At 44.2% G+C, this 19,871-nt stretch overlaps 1 protein-coding gene across 1 annotated transcript in view; it reads left to right on the forward strand.

Annotated features, from left to right (window-relative positions):
• The window catches only part of SEPTIN12 (septin 12), a 539,550-nt gene that overhangs the window by 369,127 nt on the left and 150,552 nt on the right, over positions 1-19,871 (forward strand). The window contains exon 7 of the mRNA XM_078662920.1: positions 5,743-5,880. Within this exon, the coding sequence (XP_078519046.1) occupies positions 5,743-5,880 (138 nt within the window). The remainder of the gene's footprint in view (positions 1-5,742; positions 5,881-19,871) is intronic.

The raw sequence follows: 19,871 nt of genomic DNA on the forward strand, positions 1-19,871 counted from the left end.
ACAATCTGCTTGACTCAAGTCAGCCTGGCTTCCGGTCGTGTTATTCGACTGAGACTGCGCTGATCATGGCAACTGAGGAGATTTGCAGGCAGGTGGATGGAGGGGAAAGAGCCATCCTCATCCTCTTAGACCTATCAGCAGCATTTGACACCGTGAATCATACGGTGTTAGTGCGGCGGCTGAAGGCAGTGGGGATTGGGGATTTGGCTCTGTCCCTTCTCTCCTCATTTCTGGCTTCTAGGGAACAGACCATACATTAGGAAAATCTGCAATCCGAATTATTCCTTCTCCCGCGTGGAGTACCGCAGGGATCTGCACTGTCGCCAACTCTGTTTAATATATATGTCTCCCCACTCGCCAGACTCATCAGAGAGCATGGCTTCTCGCGGGTCTCGTATGCGAACGACTCACAGATTGTCATCTCTGTATCTAAACAGTCTGAGTCCACTGCCACCAGCTTCTATGCTTGTCTTACTCACATCATGAGCTGGATGAGTCATAATTATCTTAAGATCAATACGGATAAGACGGAGGTGAATTGAGTTTGGCAATGGTCCAACCCTGTGGAATCAAATCTGGTGGCTGACAGAGGCTGGTGAATGTCCCGTTCCATCCGATAAGGTCAAGAATCTGGGGGTCATCTTCGACGACCAGCTTAATTTTGCGGCCCAGATCAACCGTGTAACTTCTTCCTGCTTCTTTTTATTGAAGCTTCTTTGGAAGATTTTTCCCTTCATTCCTCATCAACTAAGAAAACCAGAGGTAGTGGCCCTTATTCTCTAGATGGTTAGATTATTGCTATGCACTTTTTATAAGCCTTGATAAGGCGCAGAGGGCAAAATTACAATCAATGCAAAATGCTGCTGCTCGTTTATTGTTAAACATTCCTAAAATTCATCCCACCTCTGCTGCCATCAGGTCACTACACTGGGTCCCGATTCAGCAACGGATGAAATTCAAAGCCATATGCTTGGTCCTTAAGGCATTATATGCCGGAGGGGCAGCTGATTTACGGAATTTTTTCTCTTAGTGTACTCCCATGAGAAACCTCAGATCCTCAAACACGGGTCTCATTGGTATCTCTAAAATTCGCAGAGTCAGATGGGGAGGTAGGAGCCTATCACACTGTGCAGCCAAGTTGTGGAACCAGCTGCCTATCACCATGAGACTACTATCGAATAGGCAGCTTTTTAGGAAATTGCTAAAAACTTGGCTGTTCCCCGCGATCTAAGGTTTGGCATATCGGTTGCAGTCCCTCTATCTCACCTCTCAGCGCCAAGACGCCTCGTCATTCGAGCGCTTTAAAATTTTTTATCCTATCCTCCTCTGCACCACAAATATCTCCCTAATTCTCCCTCTACTCCATGCATCTCATTGATTTCTTTCACAATTATGTAGTCCCCATTGATTGTTTTTCTCTACCACATGCAATTCACTGACCCCCGTAATCCCTACTAGTCATGGCACAGCCCTCTCCAATATTCTCCTCCACCAAGTATACCTCACATATCTACAGATCTAGCCAAATGTTTTCTTTAACTACTCTACACATTCCACTTTCCAATCCAACACCTCCACAATTCCTTCTTCAACCCAGACACCTCACCCATATCCTCATTCACTCTCTACACCTAAACAATACCTTCGCACCCTTTGCATGACTACCTTTATTCCCCCACATGCATCTAAAATTCTTTTCACTTACATCCCTCGCAATCCCTTTGTGGCCCTACATACCTCCTGATATCCTATCCTAACACACCCTTTACTGCTCCACCCTGTTCCTCTCAGATCTTCACAAATCAGCATCGCTTACTCCACCAACCTCGCACGCCAAACTATCATCCAGTACACTTTCTTCATCACTAATCTGCCCACCTCACAGGTCCTCGCCTCCACCACACCTCACTGGCCTGGTCTGAGAGTCCCACACATCCTCAATCCCCTCTCATCTGATGCATTCCTTACTAATCCCTTCACATCCAACCTGCACACCTTGCTGAATACTTTATCCCTATTAAACACCTTCCTGATACCCTTCGAACACTCCCATTGTCCCTGCTGCCGCATATATATATATATACGCCACTCAACACTCACCCCGAGCCCACCCACCCATCTATATCTTCTTGGTCCAAATTTACCAACAAGCAAAGTCTGCCTATCCTCCCATCTCCCACAGAAAATGAGTCCCCCCGTTCACCAATATTGATGTTTCTCCAAATGCTAAAAAGAAGCAGTGACTGTTAGGTGGTGTTAACCTCCTGAACAGGAGGACGGAAGACCAATGAGTTTAGGGATCTCCTCACATTGCACCCGTTTGGCTTCCTTTTACCAGATGGTGAAGGCCAACTCTAAGTCTAGAAGAACATTGTATTTGGGCTGTTTGGCTTAGATTTGCAAAAAGTAACAGGAGAGGGGTGACACGCTTGTTGACACAAACATTAATGTTTTAAATATGCAGTTACTATCAGGCAAATAGAGGCTGCTTTTCTTTAAAATGAAAGGGGTACAATACAATCAGAAGTAGAGTACCTAAACATCTGTGTTGTCATGTCAAGAACTGGTGGAAATTGCTTATACCTGTACTGGGTATTTCACCAGATCTGTAAGACTTGCCACCTTGCCTTTGTGATAGGTGTTTCAGGACTTGGTTAGCCGCCCCTATGGCAACATTGGCTATACATATATGACCTGAATGAATCAGGACAAATTCAATTGCAAGTGGCGTACCAACAGGCCTTTAATTTCCTAATAGTTTATCCCTTTAAGTATATTCAGCAACACAAACTTGCTACACAACACAGATAGAGCGAGGTAGGATCATGTGACCCTACCTCGATTGAGATGCTCTTAATAAGCAGCCTTAACGCAAAAGAGATTTCTATCCTATACAAGCTATTGAATTCTCATTGACAGCTTTTGAAGTCTTCCTGTGCCTTAGCATCGGAGACGGACCTCGAAACACAAAATATCTGATGTCTCCTGGGCTCATATATGAATTTGTGCTGCAAAATCATCTATCTGCACACAATAGAAAGAAAATGAGTGCAACGTTATTTTGCATTTGTACCTCATCCTAACCAGATTCCATCCAAAGTTCCGCTCTCAAGATTCGAATGTGAAAGGTTGTAAGAAATGGGCACGATGGCTCATAATTCATCGGGTCCATATGCTTTGATCAGAGATGCTTAAATGAGTATGATAACTGCCTTAGATTTGCCTAGGAACCGTTTGGTACTGTTGATGAAAGGCACAGGAGGAGAGGCAGAATACCCTTTAACCACTCATATCAGTAAACTTCTCACACATTGTTTGCTTGCAGCCCTTTTAACGGTAGCTCCTCTCTGGAAGTAACCAAATCCCCCTCCCACGAACATGTGGTTGTTCATGAGCTCGCACGTTTATGCTATGGAGCAATTGTCAGCTTTGATATCTGAAAGGATGACTAAGGTTGAAAAGATTCAGTTCCCTTTTATAACCTTCATAAAAAATGCAAGGTGACCTAGAGGTGGCCCAAGCAATATGTCTATGGTCTTGCGGGGTTATTTAGGCCTACTCCATCACCTTCCTTAAGTAAAGAGGATGTACAGTCAGACGCCTTTGGTTAATTACTTTTTATTTGTGTGCATCTGTCTTTCATGACTATGCAGTAATTTTGCTGACACTCCATAACGGACAATATCTTGACCCACACTCATAATATGGAGTTTCATGTCAGTGTTTGCTTATATCGTTCCCCTGCATTCATGTGCTAATTTATTTATTTATAAAGTTTTATATAGCGCGAACAAGACCTGTGAGGGTATCAGAGCGCTTTACCAGGGGGGACACCTTATGTTGACATCTTATGATGTTCATTTGATGTTATGACAAGTATATCTACTAAGATATAGATGCACATTGAACCATGTATTGTGCACCCTATAAAAAACCTTAAAATATGGTTTTGGAAAAAAGAGGACAACTGGCATATTGTGTACATTTAAGGTACCTTGAGAGTAATATTGAACCTCTTACCATTAAAACGGTTTATTCAAGAAGGAATATTTCAAATGACCACTTTGGAGGATGCCAGATCTCGTGTCTTAAAAGGCTACTTAAGGATAGCTGTGATTCAAAATGTGAAAACGTATAAGAAGCAAACGGACTACAAACAGTACCACAGTTAGAGCATTTTTTGGAAACATTAAAATAAACTGAGTATGTTGGAACAATGTATAAGTGCAAACAAATGTGTGATAGATCACAGATTAACATGCTTCCTCAAACTCGTATGTATAGAATTTTGAAAACCCCAATAAATAGCCTTTTAAAAAACATATCAATGAATCTGACTGAAGCACTCATCTACAGTCTAATCTCACAAGGCAGATCCAAAGCGCTATCAGTTTGCGGCTCTACTCATTTGCTCGAAATTTGCCAAACACCCCCATAGTATCCACTTAATGTTTGTATGTGGTTTCTCTCATCTCAGAAGGAAGAGTAGACATATGGGGACCCTATGTTGACAACTGACTTTCCAAGTGACTTTCTCTTTCAAAATACCAAGGTTACACAGAACAAACAGCAATTTATTATGAAAACCACATGATGCAATAATTTCTATTTCGAACTACCACTCAAATTCCCTAGTTTTCATAGTGGTCAGAGAGATTGGCCTATCCTATTTGGATCTGAAGAAGAGCTGCACTGTGGTTCTCTGGATTGTAACAGTATTTGACTACTATGGCGCACAGTTCCTTTGAGATATAATTAGCACATCCAGTAGATTACATGTAACGTAGTTACTATAGGTGACTAACTTTTCTGTTTAAGCATACCATAACACGATAGGGAAGTGTCAGTAGAGAGGCCCACTTCAGTTAACAACTCTGAAATTGTTTGAAGGGGATTTGCGCTCATATGGCTTCCTTATAATGCACTGCCTGCACTGCGTCTCCGCCCTCTTCAATGCAGGGTTTTTAATGATTATTTCATCTTTCAGTCTTTGTGTTCCCTGTGTCTCTTCTCTTCTTTCATTGTGTTTTACCCATTTTGTGTCACATGTGCTTCTTCCTTCCTCCCACCTCCTTGCTTCTCTGCCATCTTTTTGCCACTTCTCTTTCCGCCTCTCTTCACAGGTGACTTGTCTCTCATTTCCACCACTGTTTTTCCACCTTGGGTACTTGTCTGTGTTTGTTCGCCCCCACTTTCTTGTGTCATTTATCTCCCTTGTTGCTTCACTGTCTGACGCTCATTTGTGTTAGTCCTTTTCTTGGAGAAGTGTGGCTCACTGGTTAGAGGAGGCAGACCTGGAAGCAGAGGTCAGCCCGGGACCAGGGTTCAATTCCTGGCTCGGCGGGGTCTTGAGTCCTAAAATGTCCATGGACTCGACAATTCTCGCTCCGGTGCCTACTCGATTCACGGGTTCACACTCTAAGCAAGCTATTGCCCAGAGTTGCAATCTCCACAACGGCCCCTCGCGGCGGGATGCCTGGCTTTCACCTTGCGGATACCCTGCCGGGGTTATCTCACAGGGGAATACCAGGACGGGTTCCCTAAGCAAGCGCTTAGAAACCGCTTGGTGATTTGCGCTATATAAATTCCTGTACATTTACATTTACATTCCTCACTTCTTACTTTTGTTACTATTTCCATAACACCCATCGTCCCTCTTTCCCCTCTATGTACATCTCTCTCTATCCTCTATCTGCTGTTTTTCTCCTGCTCCTCTTTTCACCGGTTTGACCTTTCTCGCAGCTGGGAGCCTATTATGGAGTACATCCAGGAGCAGTATGAAAAGTACCTGCGTGAGGAGATAGTCATCAATCGCAAACGGCGAATTCCTGATTCAAGGATCCACTGCTGCATCTACTTTGTGCCACCAACAGGACACTGGTGAGAATAAGCAGAGCATTGATGCGGTCAGGGGAGCATGAAAAGTACTGGTGAATTTGAGGACTAAAAAAAGGCATAGGCGATGTACAGTGATGGATTAACCAGTTGTCCTCGAATATTTATAATAAAAGAATCTACACAGAGCCAACCTTTACTACTCCATGAGTCACTAAACTTTGGAATATAGTTTGGAACACCCCTCCAATACCTTCCCATCATACCTTTAGCAAGTACTCTCAAGGGTCCCACTCACCTGCTCCACTTCCTTAATTGGTGCAATCCGGCGAGTGGGAGATGGGCCCTTGCAAAGTTCCATGCTGAGTGGTCAGGGCGGTGCAGTCTCGAATTCCAATAGCATACCCTGCTGTGGATTGTGAGGGAGCATATGGGCCCTGTTCAGAACTGGTGCAAACAGGGACTACAGCCACCCTTATTTAGGCTTCAGCCTACCTCCATGCCCCTTTTCGGATGGGGGGGAAGAGCCACACTGAAACAGTATGCCAGAAATGTATAGGAAGTTCCTTTGAGGGAAACTATTCCTTGGTTGATAATATCTTTGAGTGTGATTTGTTCAGTTGAATCAACGGGTGTCATTCAGTAGCCTTATCATGCAAGGGTTTGTTTGATGTCATGTGTGGCTGTAGATGCACATGCTTATCATAAGTCCGCCGTCTAGTGTTAGGCTCAGATGTGTGCACTTTTTGTTTTCTTTGAAGAAGTCTTTCAGTCCACGAGGTGTAGTGCCTCCTCCTCTTGTTTGCAATGCGCATAGTCCTCGACTCCATTGTCAGATTGTTTTGTCAGTCATATGGTTCTGTTGTGGACTCCTCTGCTCCGTCTCAATATTGTCAAAAAACGTGCATTTAGGCCTGTAACATCAGTATTGTTTTAGATCGCGGTTACTTATAGTTTACATTGGTCACCCGTCAACACATTCCAGCCGACCAAGGCCCGGTGGGCCTTTGCCCTTCGGGGTAGATCCTTCTTTTCCAAGTTCCACCCACCTAATGCCCATCTGATGATGGAAGGGACACCTTTTTGTTTTTGCCCATAATGCCATGCCACATTTCCATACCCTGACCAACATTCGGTGTGTATCATGTGCCTGTCTCTAGATTATCACATTTATCTCAGGGGAAACCCATTAAACCAACAAGGCATCTGGGAAATTAAACAAACTAAATACAGTGATGCCTATGGTATTCCTTTTTATAATCTTTCTAGTTATAGGACTGATACCGAAAATTATCTATCCTATGTATTTTCCAATACTTATTGATTAAGTCATCATTACTAGTTGAAATTCATTCATGTAATAGCCAACCAAAAAATACTTTAATGAATCCATACAGACAAAAAAAATTGGTTTGCATAAAGTTTTTTTAGTAACCAATTCTTTTTCTTTTACTTATTCAACTTTTTCATTTTGTACATATATACACATTAATATAAATTTGACATAGGTCTCACAATATTTACAATATGACGACAAATATAACCATGAACCAAACAAAAACACTTTCTCATGAACCCTTTATATGGTTCAAATGCCCAACGATTTAAACTAGGAAATCATGGTATTTTTCTTCTATAACCTAAATTCCTTTATCTAGATCACCATATTCGAACATGAAACCTCGGAAGCTGAAATCACTTTACGCTTCATTTTTTCAAGGTCCACATCAAAAACATTTTTTTAAACGGTATTACAACATTTCTTTGGTGTCAGAATACAAGAAAGTCGACGCGTTTCAGCCTGTCAATTATTTAAGGTCTCTTCAGGACTATGGGCAAGAGATTACACATTAACCTACAAAATACAAAAAGATACAAAAGGACATATTTACATATATACATACTTCCGACTTATTAAGGTCAAGATACATAACCCAAAATAGAAAAATGCCCATCTAATTATCAGGGTGAAAAATCCCTAAAGATATATGGCAACATGACTTATTTAAAAAGACACCACCAAGAGTGTGAGCAACATGTTTACTAGGATCTCAATAGGCAGGGAGAAAAGGAGAAAAAGGGAAAGAAGGCCAGAAGAGAAGGGTTGTGACAAACACTAGGAAAGCCCTCTAAGTAGGTGTAAATATCACGTCACACCCAAAGACCCCCTAAAAAAGGCTTATCACCACAGTGTCCAGTGAACAAAACCACCTGAACCAAAACAATACCTGCATAACAATGCAGTTCATTTCAATGTGCGTTCACGTTAAAGTTGAACAGCACCCTCTCCAAACCCGGCGTTCCAAAACTCAGGGGGAGATATTCTAAAACGAGATAATTAAGGCACATAAGAAACCACGGGGGTAATAACCTCCCAAATGCGAATCATTCTATTTTATTACAGCCTGCTTAAAGACCTCTTCGTTATGTAGCCCTTCCCGTCAAAATGTTCGAAATGAGTGAATCAATTCCATTATCCAAACCGCATCCGCAGATCAGCAATCCATCTGTGAGGCGTGTAAGTGCTTCAATTAAAAGAAGACACTGCATGATCGACATGCAAGACACCTTGAAATTTCCAGACATACAGTTGACAACACTCCAGACATTTTGGGATCTGAAGAATACCACCACGAGGCACACGCTCATGCCTCGGCAGTGGATGAGGGCCCCTTCTCACATGTCAACAGTTTGGGGTCCGCACTTGAAATCAAGAACATTCCACTGGGCTAAACCATGAGTACTGTGCCCCATCCATCCCAAACACAGTCTCAATAGCACATTCCAAAACGTTAGACCGACCAAAGCTCTCACTTGGGCCGCCACTGCCTTCGGGCCATAGTCTGCATCAAACAGCTGTACTCGAAATGCCTAGCCCCGGCCCGGCACAAAAACAACAGCATAAGGCCGTTGCCTTTCCCTGCAAAGATGCTGGAGAAAGCCATTACCACCGGGCTGACTCACTTTATTCAGGAAAACACGCTCTTGGATGTCACCCAGTTTGGCTCTGGGAGCCATCATAGCACAGACCTGGCATTGGTAGCCCCAGAAGAGATTAAATATACCCTGGATGCTGGAGGAAATGCTGCACTAATCTTGTTAGACCTCTCCGCAGCGTTTGACACAGTGAACCACAGCCCTGAGTCCTACCCTCTTTAACCTGTATGTCTTGCCAAACGGATTAAATTATTTGGATTTTCAGTCATACGCAGATGACACACAGATTATGGTGTTGATCGCAGGTAACCCAGACAGTGTGGCCTCCCGTTTTCATGACTATATGCAGGAAGTCAGTAGATGGATGGCTAGGAACTGTCTGAAACTAAACTCAGACAAAACTGAGGCTTTGTTATTCGGGAACAGCATTTATTTTTGGTCCCCTAAGTGGTGGCCTCAGAAACTAAGGAGGCTGCCCACAACGGCTGAGAAAGTTAAAAATCTAGGAAAATACTTTGACAACAAACTGTCTTTCGAAGGACAGGTGAACTCCATCTATTCCTGTTTTTTTTTGTTCACAACGCTCAGGAAAATTATTCCATTCATCCGCTTAGATTTGCAGAAATCAGTCATTAGGCTCTCATCTTTTCCGAGTTATGTTATGTTATGTTATGTTATATGTTTATTTCTATAGCGCACGGCTACTCCAAAGGAGTGTCCCGGCGCTTTAATCGAGGCAGCTCAAGATAAAAAAACATAACACCATACAGCGAACAACAGACACAGAGAAAGGAAAAAAATAGATCCTAAAGGTTAAAAAGCCAGGTCTTCAGGCTCTTCCTAAACTGGAGCAGATTAGAGGAAGACCGTAAGGCCAGAGGCAGGGTGTTCCACAACTGAGGGGCCCTCAAACTAAAGGAGCGCCCCCCAGTGCGTGCCTTCCTTATTCGAGGAACCACAGCCAAAAACAAAGATTCTGATCGCAGAGATCTGGCCGGACGGTAGAAAGCAAGCCTACGTTGTAGGTACTTAGCTCCCGCGCCAAAAAGCGCTTTATGCGCCAAGGTCAGAACTTTAAACATGATCCGCTTCCGGATGGGCAGCCAATGAAGCGACTGCACCAAACCGGAGGCTCTTACTCGCCTGTGCAGGCCAAAAATGGCGCGGGCCGCGGAATTCTGCACGACCTGCAGCCGCTGAACAAGATAATCCGGAAGACCAATATACAGGACGAGTTAGATGCAGTGCACTTTTTCTGTGCCTCTGCAAAAAATCCCTACTCAAACTACAGATCATTCCAAATGCTGAAGCTCGGCTTCTTATGGGAATCCCTAAACATCAATCAGTTTCCCATGTCCTTCTTACACTTCACTATCTTCCGGTAAAGGAACGGATTAAGTTTAAGTCTCTATGCATTGCACAGTGACGGCCCGGATTCCCTGAAGCAGTACTTCAAATGGTACACCCCAAAAAGATCTTTACGATCCACTTCCTTAGCTAACCTTGTTGTCCCTAAAGTGAGAAGAGTCACTTGAGGGGCCAGGAGCTTCATTGTCATTACTGCAAGACTCTGGAACAACCTGCCATTAGAGTTGAAGAAAAAAACGATCTGCTAGCTTTCTGGAAGGTGCTAAACACCTGCTGTTTAACAAATAGAGTCTAATAATTTTTCAGCACGTATAAGTATAAACTGTCTTAGGCATTTCTTCTCTCTCCTCCCTGAATCTTTAGCGCCTAGCCACCCTCGGGTAGTAGTGCTCTGTACAAATCTCAGTTTCATTTCAGATCTCAATTTCATTTCATTTCATGCTTACCCGATATCGGCCTCGAGTCGAGACTCAAAATCCCTGGCACAAAAACCTCAGCACCAAAACCATCTGCATCGAAAACTGCTTCGGAACCAAAGTCACATACTTCGGCCAAACAGAAGATCGGCTCCAAAACTGTGAAACCGGTATAACTTCGGCCAAACAGAAGATCGGCTCCAAAACTGTGAAACCGGTACATGAATGGTTACAAGAACACCTCAATGCAATGCAAAAACAACTGTTGATTCACCCAGACACCGATAGAATCATGGCTGCGCCGCCACAAATTAAGGAACAGACAGCAAAGAGAAAACTGACTTTTGAAGAAGCATTGGAGAGCCCCTGCCCATCAAAGCATAGAAAAAGTGTGGACAAGGCCACCAGTCCACTACCCAATAGCCCACCACCACCAAGGGCACACTCTCCAGCACCTTCACCTCCTGCAGATTCACACAAAGGGTTCTAGTCATTCCTTTCAGGGACATTGGTACGTGGGGATCAATACTGTATTTCCCCTCAAGACTATCTGTGGGACATATATATAATGCAGACCCACCTGCAGACATGGACCTGGATTTGTATCTGGCTAAGCTTCCCCCTCCAGATGATACTATTACATACCTTGCCATCAAAGGTAGAGCAGCTAGTTATCCTAAGGTTCAGCTCCATACAGAACCATTGGAAGTTGATTTTCGATTTGAAATGCTTTTATACACTCAACGCTTGGCAGAGTATCTGATCATGCTTAAAGGTATGGTAGACATAGCACAGATATTTTACAAGAACTAGTAAAAGCAAGGGTCATTGCCCCATGAGTGGATAAAAAATATAAGCCGTCTCATACAGGTCCAACATATATAAGAGGTCAGCTAACACCAGACTCTCTAGTGGTTGCCACAGCAAGAAAGAGAGTGAACTCACAAACTTCTGACAAGGCACCCCCACCAGACAAAGAGGCGAGGAATATAGATGCTGCAGGGAAGAGAGTGGCAACACAATCAGCCAACCATTGGTGGATAGCCAACTCCTTTGGTCTACTTTCCCGCTATGGCAGGGCACACTGGGATGAAATGGAGAGGCTCCTCTGACATCTCTCGGTACAATACAAAAAAAGGGCACTTGAAATAGCTTCAACGGGTAAACAAATAGCCAGCACCTCCATCTGCTGTGTACTAGATGCACTGATACATCTCCTATAGGCATTAACATCAGTGTACTCATGAGAAGACATGCCTGGCTCAAGGTTTCAGGGGTCCAGCCAGAAGTGCAACGAAATATTCTAGCACTTCCCTTTGATGGAGAAAATCTCTTTGGGCCTCAAGTAGACACCTTATTTGAGAAAATTAATAAAGACAATGAAACGGCCAAAGACATGAGGGTGTTATAAACATATATCTAAAGAGGCAATTTTTATCACTCCCCCTGTTGTGGAGCAGCAAAAGGTACATCTGCAGATGCTTCCTTTACATATCAGCGTCTCAAGTCACAACATACATCCCCCAGAGGATATTATAAATGGTTCTACAGAGGAAATTATTACGGAGGCAGAGGTAGAGGTAATTTCAGTCAACCATCAGCTACCGCCACAAAGCCTTGACCTGCCATTCCGAAAATAACATAAAGGGAGAGAGAGAGACGGAGTGGATTTGTTCTCCCTAGCCAGAATTTTATAAACAAAAGGAATCCACTAGTGGGTGTGGGTGGTCCCCACAATGGTGGGGAGCACGTAGTGTTCTTTAAATACCCCTCACACACCAAAAGGACCATTGGTGTCATGCTTCATCATTGGGGTCTTCGCACCCCTCAACGGGATGCGGCGTGCTGCTACCTACGACTACGCGGGAGCACTTTTTGCAATGACTATGTGAGGTGTGTGTGAGGTATTTTGTAAAAGTGAGTGACTGGTGGGGTTTGAAGTGACGTGATGGTTTAAAAAGTACCTGGCTCGTGGGGGGGACTCAAAAAATGTAATGGTCCCTCGAGCTGGGACTGTTAAAAGATCCTTTTGGTGTGTGAGGGGTATTTAAAGAACACTATGTGCTCCCCACCATTGTAGGGACCACCCACACCCACTAGTGGATTCATTTTGTTTATAAAATTCTGGCTAGGGAGAACAAATCCACCCTGTCTCTCTCTCTACCTTTATGTTATTTTCATTATTCAGACAGCGCACAGCTGTGGGAGCTAACTGACATCTAACACACACATAACACACGTTCTGTAAACCACCACATCACAGATCCCTAACCAGCATCAACAATGGAGGATGAAAATGGTCTAACCTTTGGAGAGGACAAGATCGACAGGATCCTGGCAGCAGTGAATCCTTTCGAGGGCTTAAGCAATACAAATCCTGGCCCCAGTGTGGCAGACTGGGAGGAGCTGACAAATCTCAGGAGAACGCAAATAAAGGCAGCACTCCATGGGTTGCTGATGACAGTGTATCTTAGAAATAAGATAGCACCACAAGGACTCATTGTTAAAAATGAGCCTTTCATTTTCCAAAACGACATGCAGTTTAAGAAAGATTGGTCACTGATATTGTGGCATTGCACGAGAGACTGGTTTGTTCTGATAGTAAAAACCGCCACAAGGATTGCTCAAGAACTAAAAGTGGACATTCAGAAAATAGAGGTGCAGCTAAAATCGTACCAATCACCTAATGTCCTCAAAAAACGTCTGGAAGAATTAAACCAATAGATGTCTGACTTTGAGCTCACTCTCAAACAAAGTAAATATAATAAACTCAAAAAAGACAAGGATCGCTTCACACCAGAAAGAGCGTATCCCTATACTAAAGATGGCTACCTTTCTAAGGATAATACCAGTGACGCAGGCAGCGATGGGTCTGATTGTAGCTCAACTGGGTCCAACTCAAGCGGATACCAAAAAAAACGATACCCCAGGGGAGGCCAAAGACAACATAGACAACAGTTCCCCAGACAGAGGGGATGGAGGGGCTACCAAGCACCTCCTCAATACCAACCATACCAAGGCCACCCTCCTTTCGCACAATACCTGTATGGTCCACCACCAGCTGGATCGAACTACCCACAATGGGCCCCAGAATTTGAGGGAGGGTTCTACGGCCCTCAACCTTTTTTAGGGTCACGCCCGGGACCACGACGGGCCAGGAACAAGAGGGGCAACACTGTAATGTGGCAAGAACAGGTGCAAGAAGACCCCAGGGTAAGCACAAGGAGCATGACAGGTGCCCTCCAAAACCAACCAGTAAGAGGGGGACCTAGTGGGTAACATAGCACCATGGACACTCTCTGACATTCAGAAGTCAGTCCTCAACAAAGGTTTGGGATTTGTCCCTGCCAATAAACTCGACACAAACTCCTGCATTTTTGTATGTAGTTTGAATGTTAGAAAAATTAAACTCCAGTCCTTTTTTCGGAATAAAGAAACGCCCTTGGCAACCACAGACACAGGGCTGAAACCCAAATCCACCTTCACCCCACCGGATGCAGTATTACCTGTAGAAGTACTGGCTTTCGAGAAGGCAGTGATGAGCGAATTGAGTACATTAAACTCACCAAATATCAACGTTTTCCATAATACCAGCCGCAAGGAGCAAGAAGCAATTAAACAACTTGCAACAAACAAGGATATTACAATCAAACCTGCCGATAAGGGGGGGCGGGGGGGGCGCGATAGTGGTACAGACCACGACCGCCTATGACCAAGAATGTCTAAGACTTTTGTCCGACAGGAGAACTATACAGTCCTACAAGAGGACCCCACTGAGTCATTACGCACCACCATAGCAGGAATGGTGGACGAGGCACTAGCCCACGACTGGTTGCCAAAAAAGGAGGCGAATTTCCTAATACAAAAGACACCTAGAATCCCGTATTTTTACAGTATCCCAAAGATACATAAGAACCTGGATAAGCCACCAGGGACACCAATCGTCTCAGGCATCGGGTCCATTTTGGAACCCCTGGCTAGATTTGCGAATGCCTTTCTGCGTCCTCTTGTACAGGCCACGGACACATATCTAAAACAAACTAAGGCGGTTCTCCAACTACTGAACTATCTCTCTTTTGACCCCGAGACTCAGTTACTACTGAGTCTCGATGTGGAAAGCCTGTACACGAGTTTGCCCCATGATGAACACTATCCATCATCGAAGAAGTACTATTCACAACCCCTTGGAAATACCAAACACCCAGGGGTGTTGTTCTAGAATGCATCTCTACAGCACTCACAAAAAACTTTTTCGAGTACTACACTACACTTTTCCTCCAAAGCCATGGGACCAGCATGGGCAGCACTTTCGCTCCCAGCCTGGCGGGCTTGTATGTCCATCACCTCGAAACTAACAAAATCTTACACACGGACAATCCATTCAGAGGTAACATCCGTACCTGGAAAAGGTATATAGATTATATTTTGGTCATCTGGCAGGATGATTTACAATCTGTGACTGAATTTATGACATGGCTAAATACCCAAAACACCTTCCTAAAATTCACCAGCTCAATCTCCAAAGAGTCCTTTGATTTCCTATTTTTAAATATCTATGCCGAAGGCGGAACATTGAAAACTACCACTCATTTTAAGCCCACTGCCAGAAATTGCCTCCTGAGATTCAATAGCTTCCATCCGCGACATCTCCGGGAGAATCTCCCGTATGGCCAGTTCCTCCGCCTTCGGAGGAACTGCACCGATATAGACGAGTACAAGTCCCAGGCATCAGATCTAAAAATCAATCTACAAGAGAGACAATACCCAGACCGGGTGATCAACACAGCAATGAAGCGAGCCCGGAACAATAACAGAGAGGCCCTTCTAGAGGACAATGTTAACAGGGAAACTAACCAGAAGAGACCAATCTGTGTGACAACATACAGTACTCACTCTAACGTAGTCTCCAAAATCATCAATAATCACTTTCGCACATTGGTCTGTGGTGAACTAGAGTTTAAAAAACGTCTCTTCGCACACAAGCGAGGCAAGAACTTGTAGGACATTTTAGTCCATACACGTCCGCAAAGCAAACAACCAGAACAACCAACACTACATGGCATACAAGGGCACCACCCTTGCGGGAATTGCAGCAGCTGCCATCTGACCAAGAAAAGTAAACAGCTGACTTTTAGAAATGGGACCAAATGGGACCAAAGAAAATGTACAGATTGCAACAGCAAAAATACGTGGTTTACCTGATCACCTGCCCTTGCAGCCGAGTACGTCGGGATGACCACAAGAGCAGTCAAGATCAGGATCAATGAACACAAGAGTAATGTGCGATGCAAGAAAAGTACTACCAAAATGGCCACTCATTTCCTGAATGAACAACACTGTGTAAATGATCTGACATGGACAGTAATAGAACAACTACAGTCTGAGATCGGTCTGTTTGAAAAGGAACAGCGCTGGGTGTTCCGTCTGGGTACCCATATCATCGGTCTCAATGACGATATCCCATGGGGGCAACTACATTGACAACCCTCTCTTATCACAGGAGATGCTTTGGGGCCTGCGTAACAATGAACTCCTTTCTTTGACATTTTTTAAGTCCCCGGGTACTTGAGAGACTTTGGGACTCCCGAGGTGCAGAGCAGCACTACCAGAACCCAGGGAGCTATCCTATACCACTATGGCGCCACAAGTAGAACTATGGGGGTAGTGCCACCAACAACCGGTTTGCATAAAGACCGGTAGGGCACCTTTAGGCAAATCATCAAACTTACCAAATGTATTTAGCCTGAAAAAATAAATAGCGGCACACACTGGCAACCATAGTTGCATACACGGAATTAGTGAAAGGAAATACCAGCTGTTCCTTCTTATCTCGTCAACTTATGCCAATAACTGCCTTTCTATTCCTCAACTGGTGCCAGCTAATACTCAGTACTGAAATACAGGAGCAAATGTATAAAAACGCAGCAGAACGGCGGTCCGTGGGACGCGCATGCCCGCAGTGAGAGACATGTGTCCTCGCTTCGGCGCATGCGCATTAGCACGGACTCTACCTACAGGGCTCTGCGCTGACGCTAAATTATCGTGCTGCACATACACTACCTGGCGAGCCGGGATCGGCAACTTTCACAAAGGTTTTTACCAGATTTACCATATATGGTCACCTTTTCCCGTCCGGTAATTAGAACAATTAGTGCGTAATTGGCCCGCCACTAGGACATAAAAGGCGCGAATCCCAACGAAGCCCTCATTCACATCGGAGCCGCGTTGGGGCACAAGGCGGAGACTTTTCCCTCGCAATCGTGAGTACTGTACCTGGTAACAAGAGGCAGATAGCGCAACTCTGTAAGTAAGCATTCCGAGTTGTCCTTTTGCCTTATCTTACTGTTACTTTTCTTTTACCTTTTCTTCTAGGTACGCCAATGGCAGATACCTTATTGAAAAATGTTTAGGTACACATTAGCCATTATTTAATGGACACTTTTCTGTAACGAACAGACTTTGTGTAGAAAAACCTGAGTAAGGTGGGGATTTGTTCACCCCGTCCTGAAGAAGGAGTTCCCACTCCGAAACATGTTGACGCACACAAGAGGTGATGTACATTGCACTACATAAGAACCTCTGAACACAATCTTTTAACAGTGCCAGCTCGGGGGCCCATTAAATTTTTTTAGTCCACCCCACGAGCCAGGTACTTTTTAAACCATCACTGTAGTCACTTCAAACCCCACCACTTACTCACTTTTACAAAATACCTCACACACACCCCACATAGTCATTGCAAAAAGTGCTCCCGCGTAGTTGTAGGTAGCAGCACGCCGCATCCCATAGAGGGGTGCGAAGACCCCAATGATGAAGCATGACACCAAGGGTCCTTTTGGTGTGTGAGGGGTATTTAAAGAACACTACATGTTCCCCACCATTGTAGGGACCACCCACACCCACTAGTGGATTCATTTTGTTTATAAAATTACCTGCCATTCCCCCATGCGTATTACACATGTCGGGTGGAAGTCGCCAACAGTTATTTCCCACATGGCGAACTATCCCCTCCAGCCAGTTGGTTTTGGATATTATCCAACATGGGTATTGCCTAGAGCTCACTTTAACACTTCTAAACATTCAACCCACACACACAGACTGTCAACAGATTCTCAAAGAAAGTAAAAGCTGTTCTTCAAAAGGCGGCAATAGAACCTGGGCCACCACACCAACAGGCCACAAGCGTGTACTCAGTTTGTTTTCTCATTCCCAAAAAAGACGGTCCTTCCCACCAATCCTAGCCCTCAGACCTCTAAACAGGTACATACTCTCATTTCCATATGGACACTCTACAAGATTTCATTCCAGTGCTACAACAAGGCGACTTCATGTCTGCATTGGACCCAAAGGACTCATACTTTCACATTCAAATTTACCCAGCACATCAACAGTAGCTCTGATTTGCATTAAAAGGAAAACACTTTCAATTCAAAGTACTTCCATTTGGGGTCACTACAGCCTCCAATGTGTTCAGCAGATGTCTTGCAGTAGTAACAGCTCATCGACTCTGCTCATCTACACAGTAAAAAAATACACGTTTTCCTATATCTGTACGACTAGCTCATCAAAAATTCAACCTATCAGAGCTGTTTTCATCACCCTCAAACTACTATAAACCTACTCCATCGTCTAGGTTTGGCAGTCAATGCAATCATGTCACACCTGCAACCTATTCAAATACAGTCTTACCTCTGAGCCAACCTCAGTTCTCAAACAGGGATAGCTTACCCAAATATTGCAAGGATTCAATCCTTTCAAACACGTATCCCACAGTTTTAACTGGTATCTGTTGATGAGATTCAAACATTAAAGCGCCTCTTACGCACCATGGCATCATGTATATTATCCTGTGCCAGACTCAATATGCGCCCATTGCAAGAATGTTTAGCGCATCAGTGGTCTCAGGCGAGTGGTCAGATGCAAGATCTAGTGTTGATTAGCAGTTAAGTTTGGCACTTTCTGCAGTGGTGGAATTCCACCCACCTTCTAAAAGGATGGCCTTTCCTAAGCCCAGTTCCACAGAGGACATAACAATGGATGCATCACTCACAAGAGTTGACTGTTAGGGCCACTGAACACTTAGTCAGACTCATCTCCATATCAGTCACCTAGAGCTGCTAACTCTTCATCTAGAACTAAAAGCATTCCTTCTACACCTCACAGACAAAGTAATTCTCATCAAAACAGACATGACTACCATGTATTATCTGCAGAAACTAGGGCACCAGGTCACCTCAGCTATCTCACTTACCACATACCATCTGTAGGTATGCTGCCCGACACAACATTCACCTGTTACCGGAGTACATACCAGGAGTAGACAATGACTTTGCAGACCTCCTAAGCAGGAAACGACAACAAGTTCACAAGTAGGAGCTCAACCCCCAAGTCCTTCATCCATTCTACCAGCAATTGGGTAACCCAAACACAGACCTATTTGCCATGGCAGAAAGCACCAAATGCCCAAACCTCGCCTCCAAGTTCCAACACCCACAGTCCAAAGCCAATGCACTGTGGATGAATTGGTTAGGAATATTTGCTTACGCCTTTTCATCACTGCCACTGCTTCAGTTTGTGATTCACAAACTGCGACAGACATCTCTGACCCTCATCCTAGTGGCTTCCACATGGGCCAAACAACCATGGTTCACCATCTACTGAAACTCTCAGTAGTTCCACTCCAGGTACTTCCCAACTGGCAGGACCTATTAACTCAAAACCAGGGAGAAGTAAAATATCTAAACCCCAGATCTCTCAATCTTGCAATCTGGCTCCACAGGTCTTAGAATTCAGATACTTGAATCTCCTTCAACTGGGTATGGACATTCTTAAAAAGGCAAGAAGACCCACTTATTGAGCATGCTATGCGGCAAAGTGGGAACAATTTGTTCATTATTGCCATTCAAAGGCGTTTAACCCTTTAACAGCTGAGCCTCAAGGCATTGTATGTTGCCTTCTACATTTACAGACCTAAGGGTTGGCCTTCACTTCCATAGGACTACACCTAGCGGCAGTCGTTGCATATCTCAGAAACAGAGAACAAACTTCTACATTCAGGATTCCTGTCCTTAAAGCTTTTCTAGAGGGTCTCAAAAGTGTTATCCTGCCTAAAGTTGCTCCAACACCAATGTGGGAATTTAATGTTGTGTTAACAAGGTTAATGGGTCCCCATTTTAACCTTTACGCTTGTGTTCTCTACTGTTCCTATCCTGGAAAGTTACTTTTCTCATTGCAATCACTTCACTCAAACTTGTTAATGAGCTTCAGACATTGTCTCTATGAAGTTGAAAGAATGGTTCTTCTAGAGCTAAAGTG

Source organism: Lissotriton helveticus, chromosome 10, assembly GCF_964261635.1.
Source record: "Lissotriton helveticus chromosome 10, aLisHel1.1, whole genome shotgun sequence".
NCBI lineage: Eukaryota > Metazoa > Chordata > Amphibia > Caudata > Salamandridae > Lissotriton > Lissotriton helveticus.